General features: G+C 53.3%; 1 protein-coding gene across 1 annotated transcript; it reads left to right on the forward strand.

Moving 5' to 3' along the window:
- Positions 1–67: 67 nt before the first annotated feature.
- Positions 68–532, forward strand: LOC138350581 (secreted protein C-like). The gene has a single exon (XM_069301600.1). It carries the CDS (start codon positions 68–70, stop codon positions 530–532), a length of 465 nt encoding a protein of 154 aa, XP_069157701.1.
- Positions 533–21946: the final 21414 nt, after the last annotated feature.

Below are 21946 nucleotides of genomic sequence, written 5' to 3' on the forward strand. Positions count from 1 at the left end.
GATTCGAACCCGGAACCTCAGGACAACGAATCCTGAGCGCTGCCCACTCAGCTGTCAGGCCTTGATCATGGATTCTACCTCCAGCTTAAAGTCTTGGAGTGAATCAGGTGACGCCTCCGGTGGGGGTAAATGCAACACCTCAGGTACTACCTCCAGCTTAAAGTCTTGGAGTGAATCAGGTGTCGCCTCCGGTGGGGGTAAATGGAACAGCTCAGGTACTACCTCCAGCTTAAAGTCTTGGAGTGAATCAGGTGACGCCTCCGGTGGGGGTAAATGCAACACCTCAGGTACTACCTCCAGCTTAAAGTCTTGGAGTGAATCAGGTGTCGCCTCCGGTGGGGGTAAATGGAACAGTTCAGGTACTACCTCCAGCTTAAAGTCTTGGAGTGAATCAGGTGACGCCTCCGGTGGGGGTAAATGTAACAGTTCAGGTACTACCTCCAGCTTAAAGTCTTGGAGTGAATCAGGTGACGCCTCCGGTGGGGGTAAATGCAACCTCAGGTACTACCTCCAGCTTAAAGTCTTGGAGTGAATCAGGTGACGCCTCCGGTGGGGGTAAATGGAACAGCTCAGGTACTACCTCCAGCTTAAAGTCTTGGAGTGAATCAGGTGACGCCTCCGGTGGGGGTAAATGCAACAGTTCAGGTACTACCTCCAGCTTAAAGTCTTGGAGTGAATCAGGTGACGCCTCCGGTGGGGGTAAATGTAGCAGCTCAGGTACTACCTCCAGCTTAAAGTCTTGGAGTGAATCAGGTGACGCCTCCGGTGGGGGTAAATGTAACACCTCAGGTACTACCTCCAGCTTAAAGTCTCGGAGTGAATCAGGTGACGCCTCCGGTGGGGGTAAATGCAACACCTCAGGTACTACCTCCAGCTTAAAGTCTTGGAGTGAATCAGGTGACGCCTCCGGTGGGGTAAATGTGACACCTCAGGAACTAGGTGTCAAGTTCTTATGAACAAATCCACAAGGGCCGTGGCGAGGATTCGAACCTGCGTCCGGGAGCATCCCTGACACTGCCTTAATCGACTGAGCTACGACAGGGTTAAAAGGGTTGAAACCGAAGTTCTACTAAACTTACAGGATCCCGTAGCCTCTCCGAGGCACAAACCAAGATTGTACACAACCCCCCCCCCCCCCCGTTGAGGGTTGTGTAAAAGCCTGGTTTGTGCCTCGGAGAGGCTACGGGATCCAGTAAGTTCAGTAGAACTTCGGTTTCAACCCTTTTAACCCTGTCGTAGCTCAGTCGATTAAGGCAGTGTCTGGGATGATCCCGGACGAAGGTTCGAATCCTCGTCACGACCCTTGTGGATTTGTTCATTTGATGCATCACGTTAGTGTGATCTCTGTGTGTGTGTCAAGTTCTTACCTCTGGATCAGCATAATTATCCTTGATGCATCACGTTAGTGTGATCTGTGTGTGTGTGTCAAGTTCTTACCTCTGGATCAGCATAATTATCCTTGATGCATCACGTTAGTGTGATCTCTGTGTGTGTGTCAAGTTCTTACCTCTGGATCAGCATAATTATCCTTGCGGAGTTATACAGCGAGGTCATGGCCGTCGGCAGTTAGCCTCAGATGAGATACTACTGATTTAGCATGTAACCTACCATTACATTACGTATATTTGCTTGGTTAGATGCACACACTTTAGTGGCTTTTTCATATTTATTTAGTAGTGATGGTTATGGGAGCCGAGCGGACAGCACGCTGGACTTATGATCCTGTGGTCCTGGGTTCGATCCCAGGCGCCGGCGAGAAACAATGGGCAGAGTTTCTTTCACCCTATGCCCCTGTTACCTAGCAGTAAAATAGGTACCTGGGTGTTAGCTGTCACGGGCTACTTCCTGGGGGTGGAGGCCTGGTCGAGGACCGGGCCGCGGGGACACTAAAAAGCCCCCGAAATCATCTCAAGATAAGATAACCAAGATATAGCAGTCAATTGTTCGCAGTGTCGTAGACCTTGAGACGGAGCCTGGAGCAGAGCTGAGAGCAGAGTGAGGCTAGGGGGTAGAGAGCTCCATGCGGGACGAGAGCGTGAAAGCTCGAAGCGGTCGGAGTCTGCTGTCTGCTCTTTGTCGAAGGTACAGCATCTTGAGGTCGGTAGGAACTGTCCACGTCTGTGCCACGTTCTTGAGGTCGAAGGTGTGCGGTAACTCTCCGGCGTCGGTACTGAACTGAACCACTGTGGAAATTATTCTGATTAATTGATGAAGATTAAGGCACCCAAGAGGTGACACGGGTAGGAGATTACTCGAGTCAAGTTGTGATAAGGTGATAATAGTTACGTTGTGTGTTTGTAGCGTTACTCATGGCCAGAAGTTCCTCTCCGAGGTTCCCAATCTATCTTCCCGTGATTTAGGTCCCCCATGATTAGGAATGTGTGTCCGAAGTTCCCAATCTATCTTCCTGTGATTTAGCTCCCCCATAATTAGGAATGTGCGTCCGAGGTTCCCAATCTATTTTCCTGTGATTTAGCTCCCCCATGAGTAGGAATGTTGCTCTAAATCCGTGAGCTGCTGTCTGCGTTTCTGCTTCACGGGACTTGCTGGTGTCTTTGTATTCCTGTTTGTTCGTCTGCTGATTTTCCCATCTGCTGTGTGTGTCTTGTCTGTGTTTCCGTTGACACGTTTGGTGATCCTGTTGATGTGTTTGTTGCTCATTTTGATGTTATCTTGAGGTTATCTTGAGATGATTTCGGGGCTTTAGTGTCCCCGCGGCCCGGTCCTCGACCAGGCCTCCACCCCCAGGAAGCAGCCCGTGACAGCTGACTAACTCCCAGGTACCTGTTTACTGCTAGGTAACAGGGGCATTCAGGGTGAAAGAAACTTTGCCCATTTGTTTCTGCCTCGTGCGGGAATCGAACCCGCGCCACAGAATTACGAGTCCTGCGCGCTATCCACCAGGCTACGAGGCCCCATGTTCGGTCCTTCTCTTGAAGTTAGAGATACTAACATAGGACAAAGTTAGAGAAGATTCAGAGGCATGCCAACAGACTAGTCCCAGAACTGAGAGGTATGAGCTACGAGGAAAGCTTGAGGAAGATGAACCTCACGTCCCTGGAAGACACAGTAAGGGGAGACATGATCACTACCTACAAAATTCTCAGGGGAATTGACAGTGGACAAAGACAAACTGTTTAACACTGGTGGGACACGAACAAGGGGACACAGGTGGAAACTGAGTACCCACATGAGCCACAGAGACGTTAGAAAGAACTTTTTCAGTGTGGGAGTAGTTAACAGGTGGAATACATTAGGCAGTGATGTGGTGGAGGCTGACTCCATACACAGTTTCAAGTGTAGATATGATAGTGCCCAATAGGCTCAGGAACCTGTACACCAGTTGATAGACAGTTGAGAGGCGGGACCAAAGAGCCAGAGCTCAACCCCCGCAAGCACAACTAGGTGAGTACATATACATATACAGTCCCCCATGTGTTCGTGACCAAGCAGGCTGTGACTCGCGCAGAGTACGTTCCACACCGTCAAACAGGCGCAGCTGACCACACCCTCAACTCGGAGACCTGACCAGAGACCGGGCCTACGACACATTGATCCATGGACCCACAACGAGATAAATATACATCTATACATATAATTCTCCTTACCATGAAAAAAAATACATATTCGAACAGACCATGTATATGACTCGAATGTTTTGAGAAGAGGCGGGGGGGGGGTGAGAGAGGGGGGGGGGACGGGGAATGGAGAGAGGGAGGGGGTACGGGGGGGTTAGGGGAAGGAGGAAGGAGGGGGGGAGGGGGCGTTGTACCATCGAGGACCAAAATTCGCCACTTGGCATCTCTCAGCGGCCCGCCCGGCTGGTGACGTCATGGTCAGTTACATGACGTCATCACCAGGCGCGTGACGTCATCACCAGCCGCGTGACGTCATCACCAGGCGCGTGACGTCATCACCAGCCGCGTGACGTCAGTGTTTACCCAGCAGAAAGAAAGCCCTTTCTTCCTGCAGCTGGTGGCCAGCAGACATGGCCCCCACCAGCTGTGTGGCCCGCAGACATGGTTCCCACCAGCTGTGTGGCCCGCAGACATGGCCCCCACCAGCTGTGTGGCCCGTAGACATGGCCCCCACCAGCTGTGTGGCCCGCAGACATGGCCCCCACCAGCTGTGTGGCCCGCAGACATGGTCCCCACCAGCTGTGTGGCCCGCAGACATGGCCCCCACCAGCTGTGTGGCCCGCAGACATGGCCCCACCAGCTGTGTGGGCCGCATACATGGCTCCACCAGCTGTGTGGCCCGCAGACATGGTCCCACCAGCTGGTGGCCCGCAGACATGGCCCACCAACTGTGTGGCTCGCAGACACGGCCCCCACCAGCTGTGTGGCCCGCAGACATGGCCTCCACCAGCTGTGTGGCCCGCAGACATGGTTCCACCAGCTGTGTGGCCCGCAGACATGGCTCCACCAGCTGTGTGGCCCGCAAACATAATCCCCACCAGCTGTGTGGCCCGCAGACATGGCCCCCACTAGCTGTGTGGCCCGCAGACATGGCCCCACTAGCTGTGTGGCCCGCAGACATGGCCCCACCAGCTGTGTGGCCGGCAGACATGGCACCCCACCAGCTGTGTGGCCCGCAGACACGGTCCCACCAGCTGTGTGGCCCGCAGACATGGTCCCACCAGCTGTGTGGCCCGCAGACAAGGCCTCCACCAGCTGTGTGGCCCGCAGGAACATGGCCTCCACCAGGTTGTGTGACCCGCAGACATGGCCCCCACCAGCTGTGTAGTCCGCAGGACATGGTCCCCACCAGCTGTGTGGGCCCCCCACCAGCTGTGTGGGCCCCCACCAGTTGTGTGGCCCGCAGACATGGCCTCCACCAGCTGTGTGGCCCGCAGAACATGGTCCCCACCAGAATGTGTGGCCCCCACCAGTTGTGTGGCCCGCAGACATGGCCTCCACCAGCTGTGTGGCCCGCAGACATGGTCCCCACCAGCTGTGTGCCCGCAGACATGGCCTCCACCAGTTGTGTGGCCCGCAGACATGGCCTCCACCAGCTGTGTGGGCCGCAGACATGGCCCTCCACCAGCTGTGTGGCCGGCAGACATGGTCCCCACCAGCTGTGTGGCCCGCAGACACGGTCCCACCAGCTGTGTGGCCCGCAGACATGGTCCCACCAGCTGTGTGGCCCGCAGACATGGCCTCCATCAGCTGTGTGGCCCGCAGACATGGCCTCCACCAGTTGTGTGACCGCAGACATGGCCCCCACCAGCTGTGTAGTCCGCAGACATGGTCCCCACCAGCTGTGTGGGCCCCCACCAGTTGTGTGGCCCGCAGACATGGCCTCCACCAGCTGTGTGGCCCGCAGACATGGTCCCCACCAGATGTGTGGCCCCCACCAGTTGTGTGGCCCGCAGACATGGCCTCCACCAGCTGTGTGGCCCGCAGACATGGTCCCCACCAGCTGTGTGGCCCGCAGACATGGCCTCCACCAGTTGTGTGGCCCGCAGACATGGCCTCCACCAGCTGTGTGGACGCAGACATGGCCTCCACCAGCTGTGTGGGCCGCAGACATGGCCTCCACCAGCTGTGTGGCCCGCAGACATGGCTCACCAGCTGTGTGGCCCTCAGACATGGCCCCCACCAGCTGTGTGGCCCGCAGACATGGTCTCCACCAGCAGTGTGGCCCGCAGACATGGCCTCCACCAGCTGTGTTTCCCGCAGACATGGTCCCCACCAGCTGTGTGGCCCGCAGACATGGTCCCTACCAGCTGTGTGGCCCGGAGACATGGTCCCACCAGCTGTGTGGCCCGCAGACATGGTCCCCACCAGCTGTGTGGCCCGCAGACATGGTCCCACCAGCTGTGTGGCCCTCAGACATGGTCCTACCAGCTGTGTGGCCCGCAGACATGGCCCCCACCAGCTGTGTGGCCCGCAGACATGGCCTCCACCAGCTGTGTGGCCCGCAGACATGGTCCCCACCAGCTGTGTGGCCCGCAGACATGGTCCCCACCAGCTGTGTGGCCCGCAGACATGGTCCCACCAGCTGTGTGGCCCGCAGACATGGCCTCCGCCAGCTGTGTGTCCCGCAGACATGGCTCACCAGCTGTGTGGCCCTCAGACATGGCCCCCACCAGCTGTGTGGCCCACAGACATGATCCCACCAGCTGTGTGGCCCGCAGACATGGCCTCCACCAGCTGTGTGACCCGCAGACATGGCCCCCACCAGCTGTGTGGGCCCGCAGACATGGTCTCCACCAGCAGGGTGGCCCGCAGACATGGCCTCCACCAGCTGTGTGGCCCGCAGACATGGCCTCCACCAGGTGTGTGGCCCGCAGACATGATCCCACCAGCTGTGTGGCCCGCATACATGGTCCCCGCCAGCTGTGTGGCCCGCAGACATGGCCCCGCCAGCTGTGTGGCCCGCAGACATGGTCCCCACCAGCTGTGTGGCCCGCAGACATGGTCCCCGCCAACTGTGTGGCCCGCAGACATGGCCCCACCAGCTGTGTGGCCCGCAGACATGGTCCCTACCAGCTGTGTGGCCCGCAGACATGGTCCCCACCAGCTGTGTGGCCCGCAGACATGGTCCCTACCAGCTGTGTGGCCCGCAGACATGGTCCCCACCAGCTGTGTGGCCCGCAGACATGGTCCCCACCAGCTGTGTGTGGCCCGCAGACATGGTCCCTACCAGCTGTGTGGCCCGCAGACATGGTCCCCACCAGCTGTGTGGCCCGCAGACATGGTCCCGACCAGCTGTGTGGCCCGCAGACATGGTCCCACCAGCTGTGTGGCCCGCAGACATGGTCCCCACCAGCTGTGTGGCCCGCAGACATGGTCCCCACCAGCTGTGTGGCCCGCAGACATGGTCCCCACCAGCTGTGTGGCCCGCAGACATGGCCCCCACCAGCTGTGTGGCCGAGAGAGGAGAGAGACAGAGAGACAGACAGACAGAGAGACAGACAGACAGACAGACAGACAGACAGACAGACAGACAGACAGACAGACAGACAGACAGACAGACAGAATATAGAACCGTCCCACATTTAGAGAGAGAATTAGACCAACAAAATACTGATGGAATGCTAAACAACTTGTAAAGAAAGTTAGGATTACAAACATGTCCTGGGAAGCGAGGCATAAGGGGTATAAGGGTATGAGGGTATAAGGGTATGAGGGTATGAGGGTATGAGGGTATGAGGGTATAAGGGTATAAGGGTATAAGGGTATGAGGGTATAAGGGTATGAGGGTATGAGGGTATGAGGGTATAAGGGTATGAGGGTATAAGGGTATAAGGGTATAAGGGTATGAGGGTATGAGGGTATAAGGGTATGAGGGTATGAGGGTATGAGGGTATAAGGGTATGAGGGTATAAGGGTATGAGGGTATGAGGGTATGAGGGTATAAGGGTATAAGGGTATAAGGGTATAAGGGTATAAGGGTATGAGGGTATGAGGGTATGAGGGTATAAGGGTATGAGGGTATAAGGGTATGAGGGTATGAGGGTATGAGGGTATGAGGGTATAAGGGTATGAGGGTATGAGGGTATGAGGGTATAAGGGTATGAGGGTATGAGGGTATGAGGGTATAAGGGTATGAGGGTATAAGGGTATAAGGGTATAAGGGTATGAGGGTATAAGGGTATGAGGGTATGAGGGTATGAGGGTATAAGGGTATGAGGGTATAAGGGTATGAGGGTATAAGGGTATGAGGGTATAAGGGTATGAGGGTATAAGGGTATTAGGGTATAAGGGTATGAGGGTATAAGGGTGTGAGGGTATAAGGGTATGAGGGTATAAGGGTATGAGGGTATAAGGGTATGAGGGTATAAGGGTATGAGGGTATAAGGGTATGAGGGTATAAGGGTATGAGGGTATAAGGGTATGAGGGTATAAGGGTATGAGGGTATAAGGGTATGAGGGTATAAGGGTATGAGGGTATAAGGGTATGAGGGTATAAGGGTATGAGGGTATAAGGGGTATAAGGGTATGAGGGTATAAGGGTATAAGGGTATAAGGGTATAAGGGTATGAGGGTATGAGGGTATGAGGGTATAAGGGTATGAGGGTATAAGGGTATGAGGGTATAAGGGTATGAGGGTATAAGGGTATGAGGGTATAAGGGGTATAAGGGTATGAGGGTATAAGGGTATGAGGGTATAAGGGTATGAGGGTATGAGGGTATAAGGAGTTTTTTTTATTATCATTATTATTATTTTCTACCACAGACGTGGCCGGACATTTACAATGCTAACCAGCATATATACATTTTCTTCTGTCCTCCATGGACAGGGTTAGAGAAGTGTTAAACATATAGTTCAAGGGTTTATTGAACAATCAACCACAGAAGGTGATTGTAGTGCTTTTAAAATGCTAAGCTAACCTACATATGTAAATACATAGATACACAGATCTACGTATGTCCTACATAAAGTATTAGATGTGTCTTTTACATAGTGTCATTAATGTACATTCACAAAGGTGAAATGTAATTCTGATCAGCTTCCATATATACTTTATACCCATACATATACATACACACACACACATATACATACATATATGCACACACATGCATTCACGTACATTTGTCTCATTTACTCTGACAGGGTGAGATAGCTGATAAAGAAACTAGTGTGCAATTAAGCACTTAATCACTGAAGGTGATGAAGGTGCTTTTACAAGCTCAGGTTATATAGTTACATCATATATATACATTGTATAATTGATACATTACATGGTCAATCTTGGATACAAGTCCAATATATCATCAAGTGTTCCAGTACTCGTATAGTAACTACAGAGTTCAGCATACCTTAGCCCAGGAGGGCGAAAGTCAGACAATATGGGACATTCTACAATATAATGTTCAAGAGAGTGCATGTTTTCTCTTTCACAAAGTTGACACATTGTGTACTCGACACTTTCACAAAGTTGACACATTGTGTACTCGACACTTTCACAAAGTTGACACATTGTGTACTCGACACTTTCACAAAGTTGACACATTGTGTACTCGACACTTTCACAAAGTTGACACATTGTGTACTCGACACTTTCACAAAGTTGACACATTGTGTACTCGACATTTGGGTTTTGAGAAAGCTGCCAGATACGTCTATATCCCAGGCGTATTCTGGCCACTATAACATCACATTGCCGGGTTCTTGTTCTATTAGTCCCATATGTGAATGTCTCCTTACGATATCTATCATAATATTTAATGCTACAACTTTCAAGTCTTTGTGAATTTGTTAGGTCGGTGAGATCTTCATTAGATATTTGTTTAAGTATTCTCTTTGTCACTGCTAATGAAACACCCATATCAATTTCTACCACTGGTTTTCTGCAGGCTGACTTAGCAAGCATATCAACAGTGTCATGCCTTGAGATGCCAACATGTGATGGTATCCATAGGAATTTAATCTCAAATCTGGAGTATAAGGGTATAAGCCGATTGGCTTATGCCCTAAATCTTGGCTATAGAAGCTAGACAGACAAGCACAAAAACATCTGGGAGGATAAAAAAGAATGTTTACACATCCCACCAACTCCCAGTAGACAGGATATTTGGGATGAGACGGGGGGAAGGAATGGTGCCCAACCACTTGGACGGTCGGGGATTGAACGCCGACCTGTATGACGCCAGACCGTCGCTCTACCGTCCAGGGGCCAGATTCACGAAAGCACTTACGAACCTGTACATCTTCTCTCAATCTTTGGCGGCTTTGTTTCCAATTATTAAACAGTTAATGAGCTCTGAAGCACCAGGAGGCTGTTTATAACAATAACAACAGTCAAATGGGACGTTTTCATGCTTGTAAACTATTTAGTAAATGTAACCAAAGCCGTCAGAGATTGAGGAAAGATGTAAATGTTCGTAAGGGCTTGCGTAAGTGCTTTCGTGAATCAGTTCCCAGCCCATGTGATTGGGCTGCTAGGATGGAATACATATATACGAACACACACATTCAGGTTTAGGACGAACCTGGGTGACAATATGGATGACACAGGCAGGACAAGACGGGTGACACAGGCAGGACAAGACGGGTGACACAGGCAGGACAAGACGGGTGACACAGGCAGGACAAGATGGGTGACACAGGCAGGACAAGACGGGTGACACAGGCAGGACAAGACGGGTGACACAGGCAGGACAAGACGGGTGACACAGGCAGGACAAGACGGGTGACACAGGCAGGACAAGATGGGTGACACAGGCAGGACAAGACGGGTGACACAGGCAGGACAAGACGGGTGACACAGCCAGGACAAGACGGGTGACACAGGCAGGACAAGACGGGTGACACAGGCAGGACAAGATGGGTGACATAGATTGTGAGAGACAGAGATTATGAGAGCCATAGATTATGAGAGCCATAGATTATGAGAGCCATAGATTATGAGAGCCATAGATTATGAGAGACAGAGATTATGAGAGCCATAGATTATGAGAGCCATAGATTATGAGAGCCATAGATTATGAGAGCCATAGATTATGAGAGACAGAGATTATGAGAGCCATAGATTATGAGAGACAGAGATTATGAGAGCCATAGATTATGAGAGCCATAGATTATGAGAGCCATAGATTATGAGAGCCATAGATTATGAGAGCCATAGATTATGAGAGACAGAGATTATGAGAGCCATAGATTATGAGAGCCATAGATTATGAGAGCCATAGATTATGAGAGCCATAGATTATGAGAGACAGAGATTATGAGAGCCATAGATTATGAGAGCCATAGATTATGAGAGCCATAGATTATGAGAGCCATAGATTATGAGAGACAGAGATTATGAGAGCCATAGATTATGAGAGCCATAGATTATGAGAGCCATAGATTATGAGAGACAGAGATTATGAGAGACAGAGAAGGGAGGTAAACACAGCCATCAACCAATCACATCAACCAAAACAAACAAAGCCGTCCCGAGCCTAAACAAGAAGCCAGACCAAAACAACCAAAGCCGTCCCGAGCCTAAACAAGAAGCCAGACCAAAACAACCAAAGCCGTCCCGAGCCTAAACAAGAAGCCAGACCAAAACAAACAAAGCCGTCCCGAGCCTAAACAAGAAGCCAGACCAAAACAAAGAACTTGCTAGGGACCCTTAATATAAACTCTCCCTTTTGTTGACATTCTTTCAGCCCCGGACGATCGCTCCTGAAGTTGGAAACACATCTTCTGTTGAGCTAATAATTACCACAAACCATTTCACGTTAGCTGGTTTTAACAAGTAGTTTTTTTTAGGGTTTGTAATAGGGTGAAATATTTGTGATATAGTGGTTTATTTTTAGTACATTTTGGTGTGGTGGGTGTAAGACACTGTTGGCTAATGGCCACTTGGCTGGCGTCTCCCCTATAATACTCCACCACCTCCCCCCCCCTCACAGGCGTCAGAATGTCCATCACCCAACCCCCCAAGCCCCCCCCCTTTTAATGGTCAGGGTATGCATCTTGATTAATATCTATATCTACCCGAGAAACAATCAGGGACCTCTTGATTATTGACCTCCAAGAAACTCCTAATTGGCCCAAAATAGAATAGTTAATAAACAGAATCAATCACCATGCTAAATAATTTTGTTTGAAGCTCATGGTCTTGCGCGCGCGCACACACACACACACACACACACACACACACACACACACACACACACACACACACACACACACACACACACACACACACACACAACTATTCAACACTACTGGGACGCGAACAAGGGGAAACTGAGTACCCACATGAGCCACAGAGACGTTAGAAGGAACTTTTTCAGTGTGGGAGTAGTTAACAGGTGGAGTGCATTAGGCAGTGATGTGGTGGAGGCTGACTCCATACACAGTTTCAAGTGTAGATATGATAGAGCCCAATAGGCTCAGGAACCTGTACACCAGTTGATTGACAGTTGAGAGACGGGACCAAAGAGCCAGAGCTCAACCCGCGCAAGCACAAATAGGTGAGTACACACACACACACTCTGAACGACTCCGACATAAGGGAGCTTTCGGTTTCGCGGCCCCGGTAGGAATGAGCGACCACAGTGTACTGACGTTGGAGTACCTGGTTGAAGAAGGGAAGGAGGGGAACTGATAACAAGGGAAAGGATAACAAGGGAACAAACTGATAACATTCTGAAAGGGAAACTATGAGGAGATAAGGAAATTCTTAACAGGTATATCATGGGAAACAGAGCTCAGGGAAAAGACGGCCCAAAACATGATGGACTACATCACGCAGAAGTGCGAGGAGGCAGCAGACACGTTTGTCCCGGTCCAAAAGGAAAACAACGAAATGCAGATGAGAAACCCATGGTTTAACCAGAGATGTAGGCTAGCTAAGCAGCAAAGTAAAGGGGCATGGAGAAACTATAGGAATAACAGGACACTGGAGAGCAGAGAAAGATACCAGAATGCCAGGAATGAATATGTTAGGATGAGAAGAGAGGCAGAAAGACAATACGAAAATGACATCGCAAGCAAGGCAAAGACTCAGCCTAAATTGCTGCATAGCCACATCAGGAGAAAAACAACAGTAAAGGAACAGGTTATGAAACTGAGGATAGGGGCAGACAGATTCACTACAAACGACAAGAAAGTGTGCGAGGAACTGAATAAGAAATTCCAGGAGGTCTTCACATTAGAGCAAAGGGAAGTTCTAGAGATAAGAGAGGGAATAGTTAACCAGGCACCACTAGAAGAGTTTGAGATTACCAGTGGGGATGTAAGGAAGCTCTTGCTAGAGTTGGATGTGACAAAGGCTATAGGACCAGATGGAATCTTCCCTTGGATACTAAAGGAAGGAGCAGAAGCACTGTGCCTGCCACTCTCCATAATGTATAACAAATCACTGGCAACAGGGGAATTGCCAAAAATTTGGAAGAATGCTAATGTAGTCCCGATATACAAGAAAGGGGATAGACAGGAGGCACTGAACTACAGGCCAGTGTCCCTAACCTGCATACCATGCAAGCTGATGGAGAAGATTGTGCGAAGAAAGCTAGTGGAGCACCTGGAGCGAAAGAACTTTGTAACACAGCATCAACATGGGTTCAGGGATGGCAGGTCCTGCCTCACAGGGTTACTTGAATTCTACGACCAGGCAACAAAAATAAGGCAAGAAAGAGAGGGGTGGTCAGACTGCATATTTTTGGATAGCCAGAAAGCCTTTGACACCACACAAGAGGCTAGTGAAAAAGCTGGAGATGCAGGCTGGAGTGAAAGGGAAGGTACTCCACTGGATAAAGGAGTACCTAAGCAACAGGAGACAACGAGTCAGTGTGGGGGGTGAGGTCTCAGACTGGCGTGACGTCACAAGTGGAGTCCCGCAAGGGTCAGTCCTTGGACCTATACTGTTTCTGATATATGTAAATGATCTCCCAGAGGGTATAGAATCGTTCCTTTCATTGTTCGCTGATGATGCACAAATTATAAGGAGGATTAAAACAGAGGATGATAGTAAGAGGCGACATAGGACCTAGACAGACTGACTAAATGGCCCAACAAATGGCTACTAAAGTTCAACCCAAGTAAATGCAAGGTCGTGAAACTAAGGCAGTGGAAACAGGAGGCCAGACACAGGATACCGAATGGGAAATGAAGTACTTCATGAAACGGACAGAGAGAAAGATCTAGGAGTTGATATCACACCAAACCTGTCTCCTGAAGCCCACATAAAGAGAATAACATCAGCGGCGTATGCGAGGCTGGCTAACATCAGAACAGCATTTAGGGAGGAACAACCTCCCTTGGTGGATGACAACATGGTCACCCTCCCCTGGTGGATGACACTGTGGTCACCCCCCCTGGTGGATGACACTGTGGTCACCTCTCCTGGTGGATGACACAGTGGTCACCTCCCCTGGTGGATGACACTGTGGTCACCTCTCCTGGTGGATGACACAGTGGTCACCTCCCCTGGTGGATGACACAGTGGTCACCTCCCCTGGTGGATGATACAGTGGTCACCTCTCCTGGTGGATGACACTGTGGTCACCTTCCCTGGTGGATGACACAGTGGTCACCTCTCCTGGTGGATGACACAGTGGTCACCTCCCCTGGTGGATGACACTGTGGTCACCCCCCCTGGTGGATGACACTGTGGTCACCTCCCCTGGTGGATGACACTGTGGTCACCTCCCCTGGTGAATGACACAGTGGTCACCTCTCCTGGTGGATGACACAGTGGTCACCTCCCCTGGAGGATGATACAGTGGTCACCTCCCCTGGTGGATGACACTGTGGTCACCTCCCCTGGTGGATGACACTGTGGTCACCTCCCCTGGTGAATGACACAGTGGTCACCTCTCCTGGTGGATGACACAGTGGTCACCTCCCCTGGAGGATGATACAGTGGTCACCTCCCCTGGTGGATGACACTGTGGTCACCTCCCCTGGTGGATGACACAGTGGTCACCTCCCCTGGTGGATGACACAGTGGTCACCTCCCCTGGAGGATGACACAGTGGTCACCTCCCCTGGTGGATGACACTGTGGTCACCTCCCCTGGTGGATGACACAGTGGTCACCTCCCCTGGTGGATGACACAGTGGTCACCTCCCCTGGTGGATGACACAGTGGTCACCTCCCCTGGTGGATGACACAGTGGTCACCTCCCCTGGTGGATGACACAGTGGTCACCTCCCCTGGTGGATGACACAGTGGTCACCTCTCCTGGTGGATGACACAGTGGTCACCTCCCCTGGTGGATGACACTGTGGTCACCCCCCCTGGTGGATGACACTGTGGTCACCTCCCCTGGTGGATGACACTGTGGTCACCTCCCCTGGTGAATGACACAGTGGTCACCTCTCCTGGTGGATGACACAGTGGTCACCTCCCCTGGAGGATGATACAGTGGTCACCTCCCCTGGTGGATGACACTGTGGTCACCTCCCCTGGTGGATGACACAGTGGTCACCTCCCCTGGTGGATGACACAGTGGTCACCTCCCCTGGAGGATGACACAGTGGTCACCTCCCCTGGTGGATGACACTGTGGTCACCTCCCCTGGTGGATGACACAGTGGTCACCTCCCCTGGTGGATGACACAGTGGTCACCTCCCCTGGTGGATGACACAGTGGTCACCTCCCCTGGTGGATGACACAGTGGTCACCTCCCCTGGTGGATGACACAGTGGTCACCTCCCCTGATGGATGACACAGTGGTCACCTCCCCTGGTGGATGACACTGTGGTCACCTCCCCTGGTGGATGACACAGTGGTCACCTCCCCTGGTGGATGACACAGTGGTCACCTCCCCTGGAGGATGATACAGTGGTCACCTCCCCTGGTGGATGACACTGGTCACCCTCCCCTGGTGGATGACACAGTGGTCACCTCCCCTGGTGGATGACACAGTGGTCACCCTCCCCTGGTGGATGACACAGTGGTCACCTCCCCTGGTGAATGACACAGTGGTCACCTCCCCTGGTGGATGACACAGTGGTCACCTCCCCTGGTGGATGACACAGTGGTCACCTCCCCTGGTGGATGACACAGTGGTCACCTCCCCTGGTGGATGACACAGTGGTCACCTCCCCTGGTGAATGACACAGTGGTCACCTCCCCTGGTGGATGACACTGTGGTCACCCTCCCCTGGTGGATGACACAGTGGTCACCTCCCCTGGTGGATGATACTGTGGTCACCCTCCCCTGGTGGATGACACTGTGGTCACCTCCCCTGGTGGATGACACTGTGGTCACCCTCCCCTGGTGGATGACACAGTGGTCACCTCCCCTGGTGGATGACACTGTGGTCACCCTCCCCTGGTGGATGACACAGTGGTCACCTCCTGTTACGACCCTGGGTTCTCCAGTGGAAACCAGAGGTCAAAATTGAGCTATTAAACTTCCTGGTAGCACAGTTGGGCATCTAGAATGTCAATTGTTTGTATCTTCCCTGCCAGACGTAAGACTTTTTGTTTCTCAAAGAGCATTTAAAGACTGAGCTGGGGTTGATTATTAAATAATAACATAGGCACCAAACTTTGCTTACTAATACTTTCTAATCATTCATAAAGTAACAATACGTTGCATAGGGGAAGATCTTTAATGTGCTTAGCTGCACGATCAATTAGGCTCCTCCCGGCACCACGAGATGAGGGAGGCAGCTGGTGGCTAGCTCGCTCTTCTCTCTGGCTGGTGTGTGCGGATAAGACCTACTCTGTGGCTGTATCCCTACTCTCCTTCCTTCTCCTCTTACTTATTTCCCTTACCTGAAGTTCCTGTATCCTTAAGCTAAGTACGGGGCATCAGTAAGTGTACCTACTCTGGTAGTAACTATTGGTGAGACCTGGGGTTAGTATTTGCCAGTGTTTTGTTTACCCTGAGTGTTGTGTTTTGTATTAGGGTACCACATGGTCTCACTACCCTAAGCTGCATCCAGCTTCAGTGCTTATCCAGTAGTACTTTACCCTAGCTTGTTATTAGTGTAAACCTTGTATCCTGTCTATGTGGACCAAGGCTTTTAACGTAAGATAGTGTGGTAAAGTTATTATTATTATTGTTATTGGTGTGAGTGTATATGGGGGGGTTGTTAAGGGGTAAATAAATAAGTACATGAATTACAGAGTATCTCTTCTTCCTATGTGGGAGCGCATTGATCAACCCTTAGACTAACATATATGGTCTTGTAGCAAGTTATTACTACTGTGGATAGTTTATTTTAGGGGCCGGGCCTTTTAGCTCTCCCATATTTGATACTCTTGTCTTCTAACTACCTTTACCCCTTAATAGTACCAGTACCCCATACAAGCCCCACTCATATCAGTTGTAACACCTCCCCTGGTGGATGACACTGTGGTCACCCTCCCCTGGTGGATGACACTGTGGTCACCCTCCCCTGGTGGATGACACTGTCGTCACCTCTCCTGGTGGATGACACTGTGGTCACCTCCCCTGGTGGATGATACAGTAGTCACCTCTCCTGGTGGATGACACTGTGGTCACCCTCCCCTGGTGGATGACACTGTGGTCACCCTCCCCTGGTGGATGACACAGTGGTCACCTCCCTTGGTGGATGACACTGTGGTCACCCTCCCCTGGTGGATGACACTGTGGTCACCCTCCCCTGGTGGATGACACTGTCGTCACCCTCCCCTGGTGGATGACACAGTGGTCACCTCCCCTGGTGGATGACACTGTGGTCACCCTCCCCTGGTGGATGACACAGTGGTCACCCCCCCCTGGTGGATGACACAGTGGTCACCTCCCCTGGTGGATGACACAATGGTCACCTCTCCTGGTGGATGACACTGTGGTCACCCTCCCTGGTGGATGACACTGTGGTCACCTCTCCTGTTGGATGACTCTGTGGTCACCTCCCCTGGTGGATGATACAGTAGTCACCTCTCCTGGTGGATGACACTGTGGTCACCCCCCTGGTGGATGACACTGTGGTCACCCCCCTAGTGGATGACACTGTGGTCACCTCTCCTGGTGGATGACACTGTGGTCACCCCCCCTGGTGGATGACACTGTGGTCACCCCCCTGGTGGATGACACTGGTCACCTCTCCTGGTGGATGACACTGTGGTCACCCTCCCTGGTGGATGACACTCTGGTCACCCTCCCCTGGTGGATGACACAGTGGTCACCTCCCTGGTGGATGACACAGTGGTCACCTCCCCTGGTGGATGACACTGTGGTCACCTCCCCTGGTGGATGACACAGTGGTCACCCTCCCCTGGTGGATGACACTGTGGTCACCTCCCCTGGTGGATGACACAGTGGTCACCCTCCCCTAGTGGATGACACTGTGGTCACCCTCCCTGGTGGATGACACTGTGGTCACCTCCTCTGGTGGATGACACAGTGGTCACCTCCCCTGGTGGATGACACTGTGGTCACCTCCCCTGGTGGATGACACTGTGGTCACCTCCCCTGGTGGATGACACAGTGGTCACCCTCCCCTGGTGGATAACACAGTGGTCACCTCCCCTGGTGGATGACACTGTGGTCACCCTCCCCTGGTGGATGACACTGTAGTCACCTCTCCTGGTGGATGACACTGTGGTCACCTCCCCTGGTGGATGACACAGTAGTCACCCTCCTGGTGGATGACACTGTGGTCACCCCCCTGGTGGATGACACTGTGGTCACCTCTCCTGGTGGATGACACAGTGGTCACCTCTCCTGCTGGATGACACTGTGGTCACCCTCCCTGGTGGATGACACTGTGGTCACCTCTCCTGGTGGATGACACTGTGGTCACCTCTCCTGGTGGATGACACTGTGGTCACCTCCCCTGGTGGATGACACAGTAGTCTCCTCTCCTGGTGGATGACACTGTGGTCAACCCCCCTGGTGGATGACACTGTGGTCACCTCTCCTGGTGGATGACACTGTGGTCACCCTCCCTGGTGGATGACACAGTGGTCACCCTCCCCCTGGTGGATGACACAGGGGTCACCCTCCCCTGGTGGATGACACTGTGGTCACCTCCCCTGGTGGATGACACAGTGGTCACCTCTCCTGGTGGATGACACTGTGGTCACCCCCCTGGTGGATGACACTGTGGTCACCTCTCCTGGTGGATGACACTGTGGTCACCCTCCCTGGTGGATGACACAGTGGTCACCTCCCCTGGTGGATGACACTGTGGTCACCTCCCCCTGGTGGATGACACAGTAGTCACCTCCCCTGGTGGATGACACGGTGGTCACCCCCCTGGTGGATGACACAGTGGTCACCTCTCCTGGTGGATGACACTGTGGTCACCCTCCCTGGTGGATGACACTGTAGTCACCTCTCCTGGTGGATGACACTGTGGTCACCTCCCCTGGTGGATGACACAGTAGTCACCTCTCCTGGTGGATGACACTGTGGTCACCCCCCTGGTGGATGACACTGTGGTCACCTCTCCTGGTGGATGACACAGTGGTCACCTCTCCTGCTGGATGACACTGTGGTCACCCTCCCTGGTGGATGACACTGTGGTCTCCTCTCCTGGTGGATGACACTGTGGTCACCTCTCCTGGTGGATGACACTGTGGTCACCTCCCCTGGTGGATGACACAGTAGTCACCTCTCCTGGTGGATGACACTGTGGTCACCCCCCCCTGGTGGATGACACTGTAGTCACCTCTCCTGATGGATGACACTGTGGTCACCCTCCCTGGTGGATGACACAGTGGTCACCCTCCCCCTGGTGGATGACACAGTGGTCACCCTCCCCTGGTGGATGACACTGTGGTCACCTCCCCTGGTGGATGACACAGTGGTCACCTCTCCTGGTGGATGACACTGTGGTCACCTCCCCTGGTGGATGACACAGTTGTCACCTCCCCTGGTGGATGACACTGTGGTCACCTCCCCTGGTGGATGACACAGTGGTCACCCTCCCCTGGTGGATGACACTGTGGTCACCCTCCCCTGGTGGATGACACATTGGTCACCTCTCCTGGTGGATGACACTGTGGTCACCCCCCTGGTGGATGACACTGTGGTCACCTCTCCTGGTGGATGACACTGTGGTCACCCTCCCTGGTGGATGACACTGTGGTCACCCTCCCCTGGTGGATGACACAGTGGTCACCTCCCCTGGTGGATGACACAGTGGTCACCTCCCCTGGTGGATGACACTGTGGTCACCTCCCCTGGTGGATGACACAGTGGTCACCCTCCCCTGGTGGATGACACTGTGGTCACCTCCCCTGGTGGATGACACTGTGGTCACCCTCCCCTAGTGGATGACACTGTGGTCACCCTCCCTGGTGGATGACACTGTGGTCACCTCCTCTGGTGGATGACACAGTGGTCACCTCCCCTGGTGGATGACACTGTGGTTACCCTTCCCTGGTGGATGATACTGTGGTCACCCTCCCCTAGTGGATGACACTGTGGTCACCCTCCCTGGTGGATGACACAGTGGTCACCTCCCCTGGTGGATGACACTGTGGTCACCTCCCCTGGTGGATGACACTGTGGTCACCTCCCCTGGTGGATGACACAGTGGTCACCCTCCCCTGGTGGATGACACAGTGGTCACCTCCCCTGGTGGATGACACTGTGGTCACCCTTCCCTGGTGGATGACACTGTGGTCACCTTCGCTGGTGGATGACACTGTGGTCACCCTCCCCTGGTGGATGGCACTGTGGTCACCCCCCCTGGTGGATGACACTGTGGTCACCCGCCCATGGTGGATGACACTGTGGTCACCCCCCTGGTGGATGACACAGTGGTCACCTCCCCTGGTGGATGACACAGTGGTCACATCCCCTGGTGGATGACACAGTGGTCACATCCCCTGGTGGATGACACTGTGGTCACCCCCCCTGGTGGATGACACTGTGGTCACCCCCCCTGGTGGATGACACTGTGGTCACACTCCCCTGGTGGATGACACTGTGGTCACCCCCCTGGTGGATGACACAGTGGTCACCTCCCCTGGTGGATGACACAGTGGTCACCTCCCCTGGTGGATGACACTGTGGTCACCCTCCCTGGTGGATGACACTGTGGTCACCTCCCCTGGTGGATGACACTGTGGTCACCCTCCCTGGTGGATGATACAGTGGTCACCTCTCCTGGTGGATGACACTGTGGTCACCTCCCCTGGTGGATGACACTGTGGTGACCCCCCCTGGTGGATGACACAGTGGTCACCCTCCCTGGTGGATGACACTGTGGTCACCCTCCCCTGGTGGATGACACTGTGGTCACCCTCCCTGGTGGATGACACTGTGGTCACCCCCCTGGTGGATGACACAGTGGTCACCCCCCTGGTGGATGACACAGTGGTCACCTCCCCTGGTGGATGACACTGTAGTCACCCCCTTGGTGGATGACACTGTGGTCACCCTCCCTGGTGGATGATACAGTGGTCACCCTCCCTGGTGGATGACACTGTGGTCACCCTCCCCTGGTGGATGACACTGTGGTCACTTCTCCTGGTGGATGACACTGTGGTCACCTCCCCTGGTGGATGACACTGTGGTCACCTCCCCTGGTGAATGACAAAGTGGTCACCTCCCCTGGTGGATGACACTGTGGTCACCCTCCCTGGTGGATGACACTGTGGTCACCCTCCCCTGGTGGATGACACAGTGGTCACCCTCCCTGGTGGATGACACTGTGGTCACCCTCCCCTGGTGGATGACACTGTGGTCACCTCTCCTGGTGGATGACACTGTGGTCACCTCCCCCTGGTGGATGACACTGTGGTCACCCCCCCTCGTGAATGACACAGTGGTCACCTCCCCTGGTGGATGACACTGTGGTCACCCTCCCTGGTGGATGACACTGTGGTCACCCTCCCCTGGTGGATGACACAGTGGTCACCCTCCCCTGGTGGATGATACAGTGGTCACCCTCCCCTGGTGGATGATACAGTGGTCACCTCCCTGGTGGATGATACAGTGGTCACCTCCCCTGGTGGATGACACAGTAGTCACCTCCCCTGGTGGATGACACTGTGGTCACCCCCCTGGTGGATGACACTGTGGTCACCCCCCCTGGTGGATGACACAGTGGTCACCTCCCCTGGTGGATGACACTGTGGTCACCTCCCCTGGTGGATGATACAGTGGTCACCTCCCCTGGTGGATGATACAGTGGTCACCTCCCCTGGTGGATGACACTGTGGTCACCCCCCCTGGTGGATGACACTGTGGTCACCCCCCCTGGTGGATGACACTGTGGTCACCTCCCCTGGTGGATGACACTGTGGTCACCTCCCCTGGTGGATGATACAGTGGTCACCTCCCCTGGTGGATGATACAGTGGTCACCTCCCCTGGTGGATGACACTGTGGTCACCTCTCCTGGTGGATGACACTGTGGTCACCTCCCCTGGTGGATGACACTGTGGTCACCCTTCCCTAATGGATGACACTGTGGTCACCTCCCCTGGTGGATGACACTGTGGTCACCCTCCCCTGGTGGATGGCACTGTGGTCACCCCCCCTGGTGGATGACACTGTGGTCACCCGCCCATGGTGGATGACACTGTAGTCACCCCCCTGGTGGATGACACAGTGGTCA

Source organism: Procambarus clarkii, chromosome 46 (assembly GCF_040958095.1).
Source record: "Procambarus clarkii isolate CNS0578487 chromosome 46, FALCON_Pclarkii_2.0, whole genome shotgun sequence".
In the NCBI taxonomy this organism is placed as follows: Eukaryota; Metazoa; Arthropoda; class Malacostraca; order Decapoda; family Cambaridae; genus Procambarus; species Procambarus clarkii.